Here is an 11,872-nt window from a genome sequence, read left to right on the forward strand (position 1 = left end):
TGAGCTCTGGTGTGTGTCGAGGCCTCCGTATGCCCCTGGCCCCCTGGCCTGTGGGGTGCTGCGTTCCCCAGCAGTTTGGCAGGAGGCTGGGCTGTGGCAGGAATCGGTAGAAGTTTAATCCCTGCAGCACAGCGTGCGAGTGGGTGACCTCGGGGTGTTTGTCCTTGTTCAGTGCCTGCCTGGGCAGCTCGAATCGATGGAGTTGGTGTCGCTGCGCTGGCGGCAGGCGGCAAAACCCCCTTTGGAAGGTTTTTCAAACAGAAGCTGTAAACTGGAACATCCTCACCCGCCCGGGTCCCAGGCGGGCTCGAGGCATCGCCTCCTCTTTCAGTGGCAGGTACAAAGCAGAGCTGGGGTTTCTGGTCTCCTTCCAGGCTGCCGCACCTTGCCAGAAGGTGGAGGAGATGACGTGGCGGGTCTGGGGCCCAATGGTGCATGCCTGGGATTGTTCCCATCCCACTGTTGGGGGCTGGGTTTGGGTGCTGCTGTTGGAAAGGCTGCAGTGGAGGAGCTCAGGGCTTAGCAGCAGTTTTGAGGGAGATCTGCCTGTCTTTATCCTGAGTGTGTTCTTGTGTTTTTGTCCTGCAGGTCTTGTTGATCATGGACAGTGAAGAAATCCCAACTTTTTCGAGTCCAAAGGAGGAAACTGAGTATTGGAAAGAGCTTTCCCTGAAGTACAAACAAAGGTACTGTTGTAGACTACTAGGCTGGATTTGGTTCTTCCTGACCAGAACATTGTTTAGTCTATTCCTCTGCAAGATGAGAGTTAGTTTTTTTTGTTTGTTTGTTTCTTTAGAAAGAATCTCTGCATGTCCATCTTTATATGGATCTTTGAGACTTCCAGCCTTGGGAAATCAGAGCTCAGAGGGAGCTGAGTGTTCTTAGAGGGTGTTACCATGAACTCCAGGCTATGTTTCGAGCATGTTTGAGCAAGAACAGAGCCCTTCTGAGATCATGTGCCTCCTTGTATAATTGAAGTGCTGCCTTAAGTAGAGTCTTGACGTTTTATCATACGAAGGTGCCTTTGGGCTTGCCTTGTATCATTAGTATTCCCTCAAACTTCTTGTATCTGAACTACTGGTATGAGAAGTTGCTGATTTGGCATCTGCTGCAATTTATTGAAGTGTGTTGTATTTAGTCCAGCCTGTCCCAGTGGTCTGCATCTTTAAGGAGCTGCGGATTACCAAAAATGACAAGAGAGGTTGAGCAATGCTGGGCTTCTTGTGGGGGTAGGGTGTGTTTGCTTGTTTGTTTTTGAGTGGTGGGCATTGGAGACTCCCATTTTTCTTTGGAAAGCTCTGTTTGCATTCAGTGCTACTCATGTGCAGCTCTCTCAAGCCCAAAGAGCCCAAGGTGCAACTTACTTTTTGGTTTGGATTCTTTTTTTCCCTTTGTGGAGAACCCTAAGCCCTTCTTGGGTGTCAGAAAATTCTGTCTTGGACACCAATGGATATGTTGTGTCCTAAAACCTCCTTAGTTTTCTCTGTGGCTTGCAAAGAGCTGAGCTATTACATGGGGTAAAGGTGCAAATTTAGTTACAAAAGTATGTGGAGTGGCTACTTCTAGAGTTTAATAACTTCACTGGTAGAAGGTAGGTGTGTGTTGGCTTCCTGCCCCAGGGCTCAGTAACCCCAGGATTCAAACCTGCATGCTCCTCAAGAACCTGAAATTTTCAGATAGTGCAAAGACCTGGAAACTGTTGTTCTCTCTTACAGGTTTTGACCAAAAGTAGGTTAAACGTTTGTTTAATTCATTGACTCTATATCTCCTAGCAGTGAAATCTAATGGAGCACAAAGTGTTTGTCAGATTCCTGTGAATCCCGTGAATAGCTTTGATACCAGTTTGTATTCACACATGCATTTAGTGCCACTGTTTGTTTGATGTAGGAGAACTAATTTCCATTTATAGCTAAGCTTAATGTCATTTCTTTGTTTCCTTGTTTTTCTTTTTCTCCTTGGAGGTCTATGGATGGCACTTAAGTACTTTAAAACTTGGGTTGTTTCAGCTTATTATTTTAAGAGCTGTGGATTTAGTTTTAACTTGGGAGATGCTGGATTTTCAGCTGACAAAATCCTCTCCTTACAGCTTCCAGGAAGCTCGTGAAGAGCTGGCTGAGTTTCAGGAGGGTAGCAGAGAACTAGAAGCTGAGTTGGAGGCACAGCTGGTGCAGGCTGAGCAGAGGAACAGAGATTTGCAAGCAGATAACCAAAGACTGAAGTATGAAGTGGAAACATTAAAGGTGGGTCATTTCTGTCTTTTCTGTAATAGCATTGCTGCTTCTTACAGATCTCTCTTGGATCTCATTTTAGATTGGCCTGTTTGTGGTCACTGAATATCTAGATGAACTGAAGGAGGGTTTGAGAGTCTGCTTAGGATCCAGACTTCAGTATGGCATGTACACCAAATAAGGCCAGCAACTTAGCAGGGAAATTCCTGGTGGAATCTTCACATCATGGAACTCTTGTCATGGAGCCTGTGCTGGTTTGTTTGAATTCTCTGGGCTTTGCCAAGTAGTAGCTTTATTAGTTACATGGGCAACATCAGCATAGCAACAGGGTGGACAACACAAGTATGTTTTTTCAGACCACTGAGTTGTCACCTTCCTTTGCATACTCCTTTTTTTTTTGCCCAGAAGGTCTCCTTGGCTTTAGGAGGCTTTAAGGGAAGCTGATGATGGGTGATTCGTGCACATCTGTCAGGGAGAATCTCTGAATTCTTTCTTAACAGCTGTATCTGTGGAGACAGGGAATGGATGAGGATCTGCATGTGCAGGAGGTGACTTTCAACTGATGCTGCTATGTTAACAAGTTCTTGCCTCTTTTAGAATCTCAGAAAAACAGCATTTTTGGTAGTCTTGGGTTATTTTAGTGAAGGCAAAGGTTGAAAACTTACCTGGTGGAAATAGTTTATGTGATGATTTGTTCATGTGTCCAGTCCCAGCTGTATCTGCAAGGTTGTCACATGTTTTAAAGGCCAGGAGTTCTTCCATAAGCTGCTGTTTGTACCCTCAGAGATGGGAAAAGTGTGTTTGGGAATGAATTCTCCCAGATTTTCAAAGACCAGCTTGTGGACCTGGAGGTTTTGTAACAGATTTCAGCGTCTCTCATTTTTGCTAATGCAGGCGTCGGGCAAGTTCTGCAGCAGCATGGCTGTTGCCAAGGGAGAGGCACTGAGGGGAGGCTGTACAGTTGGATCTCTCCCTGGCTTCCCAGGTGTTGGAGGCTTCTGAGCAGCTGTCAGCACAGGCTGTGGGGAACAGATGCAGGGTTGTGCCTCCGAGCAGCCAGCGAGGTGTCTGCCCACAGTGCTTGTGGGGCCAGTTCTGATGTTCAGAGCGTGTTCCTTCACCTCCCCAGTTCCACTCTGTTCCACCAGTGATCCCACAGCAGCAGGCTGCAGCCAGTGCCTTACGTCTGTCTGTTTTTACTGCTGATGACTTGGTTAGTGTACACGACTGATACTGATCTCACTGCTGCTTTCTTTCAGGAGAAACTGGAGCACCAGTACGCGCAGAGTTACAAGCAAGTGTCGTTGTTAGAGGATGACCTGAGCCAGACACGGGCCATTAAAGATCAGCTGCATAAGTACGTGAGGGAGCTGGAGCAGGCCAACGATGACTTGGAACGTGCAAAGAGGTGAAGGCTGCAAAGTTCTTGTCCCCTCACAGTTTTCATGAGATCTTTTCTTTGCTACTCAGATTCATCATTTTATTCTTCGTAAAAGTGAAAATAACACACGCTCAAAAAACCCCAAACAAACCCCACGACACTTAATTCTTGGTCCAGTGCGTTTTACCCTTGGAGTTACTTCCATCGGCTGGCAGCATTACATTGCAGCAAGAGAGGCAGGAAGCTGCTGGCTTCTTGTGTTCCTGTGAGAAATGAGCAGCACAGAGCAAGCCAGGCCACTGCTGCTTTTGATACTACCAGCTAGGTGCCTCTTATAATATTTGTGATCCTTGTAGCTCAAAGCCCTTTTGAAGTAAAAACCTGATGCTTTACATAGCCCTTTTTAAATAAACCAGGCTGAAGGAGTTTCCTCTTCCCTTGCATAACAACTTAATGACCATAGGGAACCTATCTAAGTGCAGAAAATGAGCAGGCTGCTGTTGGAAACGCCCTGTTTTGGGGCAGGTCATGCTTCCGTTTTGCTGATTGGGAATTTTGCCATTGATTGAGTTGGACCAGGAATGAGCCTCTGGCTATCTGGCAAGAAGATCCGAGAGCTGAGGCCCTGTTTCCACAAGGCTTTTAACCTCATGACTAACTTTTGACACACATGAGCTGTCCCACTTGAAATCATGGAACGAACTGGGTCTTAGGTAACATCCCAGTGCCCTGCTTTCCACGCTCGCCGGGCTGTCTCCTGCCCAGAGCTCTGGGGAGCACAGCACCACCTGGGCTAATGCACTGGTTAAACAGGCAGCTTTGGAGCATGGCTTGGGAAAAACAGAGCTGGGTGAGGTGGGTTGGCTCTTCCCCAGCTCTTTGGTACATCTCTGAGAGCCAGACGTTATCCTGTTCTTTTCATCTTCTCCCCATTTCTTTGGGGTTTTAGTCCTTTCCGAGAAGCACTTCCATAGCTTTCAAATGACTCACTTGAATGTAGACTCTGCTAACATTTTTTCCTCTATTTCGGTTTTGAATACGCTTTTATATTGGCTGAGCTGAAGAACCTAATATTCTGGATTTTGTTTCTAGGGCAACAATAGTTTCATTGGAAGACTTTGAACAAAGGCTGAACCAAGCTATTGAGAGAAACGCCTTTTTAGAAAGTGAACTGGATGACAAGGAGTCATTGCTAGTTTCTGTACAGAGATTAAAGGATGAAGCGAGAGGTATGGCTGTTGTGATTAGTGCTGTGTCTTGGGACCTTTTTGGCCTCCTAACAGAGATGTGTAGCAACCAAAACTCGTGTTTATAGAAGGCTTCCCATAATGAGACTTGAACTCAATGTGTAATGTAAGAGTTGGGTATTACCTACTAACAGTGTGTTCTTTGTACGTCCAGTGTAGCTAGGACAAAATGAATATCAGATTCATTCAAGGGTTTTAATACAGGTGAGTACAAAGATACTGTGTTCTGCAGATGTAATAATGCTGAGGAAGTGTGTTTCAAAAGTTCCCACTCCCTGTGGGTTTGTCTTCTGCAGGAAGGAAAAGTACAGGAAATGACAGGGAATTACATGATAAATGGCTAAATAACTTTCTTAAAAATCCCCTCTCCTATATTTCTTCTAAACCTTTTGGAAATTGCCTGGTTTATTTGGGATATTCCAATAAAGACTGTGGTTAGACCTGTGGGATCAGAGACATTCAGGGTAACTTTCTGAGATACGAACAGGAGTTAAAAATTCTCCAGTGGATTTCACACTGAGGCCACTGGGGAAGCATTTTTTTAATGGTTACTAGAAACTGGTTTCTCAAACAGTGGGAACAGTCCGTTCATAAGCGTGTACCTGCTATTAGTGTAGTTCAGACATCAGTGGTTTTTAATGTTGTTTCCCAAGCAAAGCTTTATGGAGTAATTCCTCAGTCAAGGCCTAGAGCTGAGTGAGAGACTTGGCCATGGGCTGGGATTTTTTGTTGTTTTCCTCCTTGGTGAACCTCTTTGAACCAACTTTGTCCCCTGCAAATAGGCCTCTGTTGGAAGCATAGGGTTTTTATAAGAAGTATGAGGAGAGAGATTAAGTATTTTCAAAGGAGATAAATGTATGTTTGGGGTTAGGGTGACAGTACTGGAAAAAAACAGCTAAACCTAGGAGACTTTTCTAGAACACTGGGATAATTGGCCAAAAAGACATCTTGTTTCTTGGATGAGTCAGTTGGAAATATATAGCATTTGCTAGGGTAGCAAGGCTACATGTTGTTCCCCTGACAGCAAGCAGGGGGGAACACTAGCCACTAAAAGAACTGATGTGGTGTTAAACTCAAATGCAACATTTCTCACTGAACAGCCACAAATCCTCTTCTAGGAGCTGAAATAGATTTTAATTTCAGCAGTGATGTTTTACTTAAAATCAGTTCTAAATATTTAGGATAACTTAAAAGCCGTAATGTACAACCAATTTTGCTCTTGCACGTTATATCAGAAACAAGGAGTAAGAGGTCTGTAAAAGATTAAATTGCTCTACCCAAAAAGAAAAAAAAACTCATTGTATTGTGTAGTTTATTTGCATCCAGTCCCTTTTATATATAAATATATCCCTTATTATATATCCCTTTTATATATCATATATAAGGATTTTATAGAATCATAGAATTGTTTAGGTTGGAAAAGACCCTGAAGATCCTTAAGTCCAAACATTAACCCATCACTGCCAGGTCCCCACTGACCCATGTCCCTCACACCACACCTCCACGGCTTGGAAACCCCTCCAGGGATGGGGACTCCACCACTGCCCTGGGCAGCCTGGGACAGGCCTAGACAAGCAAAATATTTTTCCTAATATCCAACCTCAACCTCCCCTGGGGCAACTTGAGGCTGTTTCCTCTTGTCCTGTCCCTTGTTCATTGGGAGCAGAGCCCGACCCCCACCTGGCTCCTGCCTCCTGTCAGGAGCTGTGGAGAGCCAGAAGGTCTCCCCTGAGCCTCCTTTGCTCCAGGCTCAGCACCCCCAGGTCCCTCAGCTGCTCCTACCCACACCTGGGCTCTAGACCCTTCTCCAGCTTCTGCCCATGCTCCAGCCCCTCAAGGTCCTTCTTGGATTGAGGGACCCAAAACTGACCCCAGGATTGGAGATCCATGGCTGAACTGTGCTTGATGCCCTTTGTAGTAAGTGTGTGTGGAAGTGGGAAGGAGAGACAAAACACAGGTTTCCTTGATGTTGGGACTACCCAGGCTCTCCAGGCTGCTCTTTCACTTCTCCAGGCATCAAGAAACTGGATGCAACCCCTTCGCTGTTTTGGGCTAGTGTTGAGTTGTGTGGGTTATTAACTGAGGAATAATGTGAGGAACTGGAAACACAGGAATGGGCCGTTCCTCCCTTTTTCCAGCCTCTCTGTGAGGAGGAGCTGAAGGCAGCTCAGGCTTACAGGGTGTTGCAAAGTGTCTCCTTCTCCTCCCCCCTGAAAGAATAGAGTATTTATTAAAGAAATCAGTTACCAATAGTGTGGGGTTTTTTCTCTTTCACCCCTCAGACTTACGGCAAGAGCTTGCAGTGCGGGAGAGGCAACAAGAAGTCACCCGAAAGTCAGCACCCAGTTCTCCAACTCTAGACTGTGAGAAGATGGATTCAGCTGTCCAGGCATCTCTCTCCTTGCCAGCTACGCCTGTTGGAAAAGGATCAGAAAATAGTTTTCCTTCCCCAAAAGGTAGAATTTGTACACACTGTGTCTGGTTGTTTTGGCAGTATATTTGTTACCAAACACCTTCAGACCAGGTGCTTGTGGTGACCTTGAGGTAAGTGTAGGTACATGTGGGTCCCACATGTGTTGCTGAAGGTGTGTGTGAATCGTGGGGCAGCATCAGGTGCATTTAAGGAGTACAATGAATAAATAGCATGGAAAATAAGGACAGTGAGGCTTAGATACTGGCTTTTGGGGTGGGGGGCTCTGGCCTCTCCTGTAGATACCTGCAGTAGAGCACTGGTGACCTTTGGCATGGCAGGGAAGGGCAGTGACTGATTTCTGCTTAACTGTGGAGTGGCAGAGGTGAGTAAAGGGTGGGCAGTAATTAAAACAGTCTAGGCTGCCTCTCTTATCACATGTACTTTGCAGGGGTCCTGTTTTGTCAGTGAGGCAGCAGGATGTTAGCCCACTCCCCCATCTGGAAGGCTCTGGAAAATCATGAGGATTAAGACATTATTTTTCAAATTAGAAAGACTGGATTCCAGGGGAGGCTGTGGCTGGATTAGATGAATGGTGGGCAGTAGCCTCACAGATGGAGGCTATGAACTCTGCGAGCAAGTCTGACAGGAAAGAGGGCAGTGGGCAGGAATTAAGCTTTTTCATTTTCCCATGGCTGGAGATGCTGTAGTCTGTGTGCTGTTGTGGGGCAGTTGTATGAATAGTCTGTAGCAGGATTTTAAATTTACCTTTTTATGTAGAAGTTGATTTAATTTTTTTTCTAAATGAATTGGGGAGGAATGGAGCATATAATAAAATGTGTCTGTCTTTGCAGCTATACCAAATGGATTTGGTACCAGCCCTCTCACTCCTTCAGCTAGAATATCTGCACTCAACATTGTGGGAGACCTGTTACGGAAAGTGGGGGTGAGTGCTCTGTGCTGGGGTGTCCCCAGCTCTGCTCCACGCTCGCTGAGCTTCACAGGGCCTTGGCCCACGCTGAGTACATGCTGGAGTTTCTGAGCCATCCACGTTCATTGTTTAATGTGTGATAATGTGGTTTTGTTTTTTAAATTCTCTTGATTTTAAAAGCATGTTACTAAGGTTCTGATGCCAATTTTGGGTGATGAAATTCCTATTTGGAGTAAAAAGTTTCTCAAGGGCTTTGTTATGTGGTGTTAGACACCAACAGCCACTGCTGTGACTTCAGGTGGGACCTGCATCTTCCTCTGATGGGGTCAGGATGCAGAACTGGGCCTCAGACCCTGGGTGCCTGCTGCAGTCACCGTGTGTCGTGGGAGAGGAGCTGAGATCTGCTGCCAGTGTCTCCTCACGTGCCTGGGGAGATCTGCAGCAGGTGCTGAACATGGGAAAAAATTGAGAAACCCTTGATAAGAAACTGAGAACATAAATGGGGAGAAAGCCAAATGTTCCCATCTGTAGCTGATGGAGAAGTGAAACGTGTGGGCCTTTAAAGGGAAGGGCCTAAGCAGGGAAGAAGCGGTTGAAACATCTGTTACAGCCTTGTTCAGGATGCCAGGCTTGCCAGCTGAATGAAGAGGTGACTTCTGAGTTGTGAGAAGCTTGTTGGCATGCCTCAGTGGTGAGTGTTTGAGGAAGGGAGGATGGCCTCTGGGGCTGGCTTTCCCTTCTCTCTTGTGGTTGACACTGAGAACGGAAATAGCTGCAGCAGAGACAGTTGTTTTGGCAAGCTCTGAGAGTAAAAATCACCTCGTTGCTCGCATTTGGAGCCAGAGAGCTCGTGGTTGGTTTGAAATGCAGCAGGACAACTCCGAGTTAGGGAGTGACATGTTTAAAATGGGATCATTGTGAGTAAGAGTCTGCAGGGGATTTAGGGAGTTTAGCCACAATCCCCTGTGATTACTCTGCAAGGACATGAAATGCTAAATAAGCACTCTTCCTTCCCAGCCTGCTCTTGGGCACACGCTTGGCCACGGGGACAGAATTCCAGCTCACACGTTTGGTTTGTAACAGTTACAGGATGCTCAGGGTTTGGCTGCTCACAGGGTGCCTCATCCCAAGCACTAGAATCCCTTTCTCTTCAGGGTTTCCCTCAGCTTTGCTTGCAGCTGGGACAGGAGTCATTTGGCACAGGTCACACTGGCTCTTTAGCTGCTTTGAGACCAAGAGATAGGTTGCTACCTGTAGCTGCCTGTACAGTCATAAGTGAGCTCACGTGGATTTTCAGGAGATGCCTGTGCAGCCTTCACTTGTGATGCCATGTCAGTGCCTTATTCATGGAATATCTTCCTACATGGAACAGGACTAAGCCCCACATTTGGGGAGGTGAGTTTTTGTGTCCAGTGCACACATGTGCAGGCGTCTGAGTGCCCCTGAGCACTGTGTGGATGTTACAAATATGTCACAAGGGCTTTCTGCTAGGCCAGATGGATATTCACGTTTGTGATAGACAGCAGAAAGGGCAGGTAATGTTCTGAAGTGAAGGAGAATCAGGAGTTTGGTCTCACTCCTGGCAGGAGTCAGTGGATGCGGCAGAGACCTTGTATAGGGACAAAAGAGGCTGGCTTGGAAGTGTAGAGATGAGGTGCAGGCTGTGGAGATGGGCTCAGCTGCTGCCTTCACTTCCTCCTCCTGATGCTCTGCCTGTGGCACCTCTTGTTCTGAAGCATCTCAGTGGGGGTGGTGAACCTGGCTTTGTTTTGCAGGTCAAGATGAAGACAGAAATGCTGGAAAGCATTGTCCTGGGAGAAAAAAAACAACTTTCCAAATACATGATCCCTCCCGAAACTTGAGGAATCTGCTTTAGGCTCTGTCTTAGTCTCCTGCTTGGCTTATGCCAGCCTTACTGCAGCTGCTGAAGCAGGATGTTTTGGTAACTTCTGCTAAGAGCTGGCTTCCTTAACTTAGGTAGTTAACTGAGAGCCAGTAGAAGCTGACCCTCATGGAGCTGCGTTGTGCCTGGCAGGCTGCGTCGGCGGCTCCTTGCGTGGGGTTCCTCTGTGCTTGGGTGACAGAAATTACAGCTCTGTCCCTGTGTAGGTTTTGCCAGAGGTGGTCACACCAGGTCCTGATCACGGTGATCTTGGGGCCAGGACAAAGCCTGAGCAGAAGCAGCAAAATACTCTCTCTTAATGATATGACTTTTTTGACGTTATTTGTGTTTGGTTTTTTTTTTTTTTTTTTTTTTCCCCTTTCACAGGCCTTAGAATCCAAACTCGCTGCTTGCAGAAACTTTGCAAAGGACCAGGCCTCACGGAAATCCTACCTTTCAGGGAACATGCCCAGCAGCGTGGTGAGCGGCAACGGCACAAAGTACCCTCAGCCGGGCCACACCTCCTTCTTTGACAAAGGGTAAGGAAGGATTTATTTTTGCCCTAAAGGGGAGGGCCTTTCAGGATGCTACTTGGAGCAGAAGCTTTTCTTGGCTTGTCTGTAGCCCCCTGCAGCTTTCATCCTATAGGAGAAATAGTTTGTGGAGTCAAAGTCTCGAGGGGACAGGGAGGGTGACAGTGCTGATTTCTGTCAAGTGAAGAGCAAAGCAAAGTGTGATTGCCTCTTAGCTGGTAGGATGTCAGTGCCTGTCTGTCCTTCTGCTCCCTGATCTCGTGGAGGCTACATCTCAGGTCATACAGAGACCCCAGGCAGCAACCTGCTGGGGAAGAGAACGTGCCCTTGGAGAGGATCTCAAGCAAGTCGTGGTGGAGTTGCCATCGCTACCGGCGTGCTCGTGGGTGGGGAAGCACAGGAACCACAAATCTGGAGGCTCCTTGGTGAGAAAGCTGAGTGCAGGCAGCAAATGCTCACTTGGAGGATGGTGCCCTGGTTGCTCCACTTCCCCCTTGGATGTGGGAACAGAAAAGGTCATTGGTGGCATCACTGGCTGCTCGAGAGTGCAGCTGCCCCCACGCTGGCTTTGCTGGGTGTCATCTGGGACTCCCCTGTGGCCAGAGCTTCCTCTGGGATACTGGGAAGTGGTTCAGAAGGAGGATTTCCCACAGGGCCCTGTGGTTGTGTGAGGAGCCCTGAAGAGATGGGTGACAGCACAGAGCTGGGTGACAGTCCAGGTACTGCGAGCTCTGCCTGGGCCACTAGACAAGGCTCCCTGCGTGGCAGCCATCTCCCATCCTAAACCTCAGACCGGTGCAATCTAATGCTAATATTCACCACATCCTCAACCCAGAGTATATTTTAGAGAATGACACGTGCTGTTGCCAAGCTGAAGAGTGCCACGTGCAGAGCAGGCGAGCTGAGCTTCCCCCAGCCAGCCTGGCTTCTGCTGGATCCCGTTGCTACATGGGGAGCAGGGCATGCTGCACACTGGCAGCTGCCAGGCAGAGTTGTCAGAGCCACTGTTGCCTGCTGCTTTTGGAAAGGAAGAGTTCAGAGGCTTCAGATGGGCTGTGCACATCAGACAGGTTTTTGGGGTTGTGTGTGTGCTGTCGCTGCCTGGGGTCCCCTGTCCCCTTGCTTTTGGGTGGGAGCTGTCTGGGTGCTTGCTAGGGTGAGATTAGAGCTGTTCCTAGGAGGCAGCGTGGCTAAATTGAGTTGTGAGGAGTAAGCTGATTGCTCTGTGGGGTGGGGGCCACTTGTAATTATCCAGATTGT

The 11,872-nt window shown here is 47.5% G+C and overlaps 1 protein-coding gene across 1 annotated transcript; it reads left to right on the forward strand.

Moving 5' to 3' along the window:
- The first annotated feature begins 586 nt into the window (after nt 1-586).
- Nucleotides 587-10,622, forward strand: NDEL1 (nudE neurodevelopment protein 1-like 1). The gene is made up of 7 exons (XM_008936146.1): nt 587-686; nt 2,087-2,240; nt 3,488-3,636; nt 4,702-4,838; nt 7,139-7,312; nt 8,121-8,212; nt 10,467-10,622. The coding sequence occupies exons 1-7, from the start codon at nt 601-603 to the stop codon at nt 10,620-10,622; spliced, it is 948 nt and encodes a 315-aa protein (XP_008934394.1). The 5' UTR covers nt 587-600.
- The last annotated feature ends 1,250 nt before the right edge of the window (nt 10,623-11,872 follow it).

Source organism: Merops nubicus, unplaced genomic scaffold (genome assembly GCF_000691845.1).
Source record: "Merops nubicus isolate BGI_N331 unplaced genomic scaffold, ASM69184v1 scaffold12402, whole genome shotgun sequence".
In the NCBI taxonomy this organism is placed as follows: domain Eukaryota; kingdom Metazoa; phylum Chordata; class Aves; order Coraciiformes; family Meropidae; genus Merops; species Merops nubicus.

What these genes read in the sequence shown, in the direction of transcription:
- NDEL1 (XM_008936146.1), top strand. Translation starts at nt 601, where the DNA reads ATGGACAGTGAAGAAATCCCAACTTTTTCGAGTCCAAAGGAGGAAACT. An exon ending in TCCCTGAAGTACAAACAAAG is followed by an intron (nt 687 to 2,086) that starts GTACTGTTGTAG and finishes CTCTCCTTACAG; the next exon opens with CTTCCAGGAAGCTCGTGAAG. An exon ending in ATGAAGTGGAAACATTAAAG is followed by an intron (nt 2,241 to 3,487) that starts GTGGGTCATTTC and finishes GCTTTCTTTCAG; the next exon opens with GAGAAACTGGAGCACCAGTA.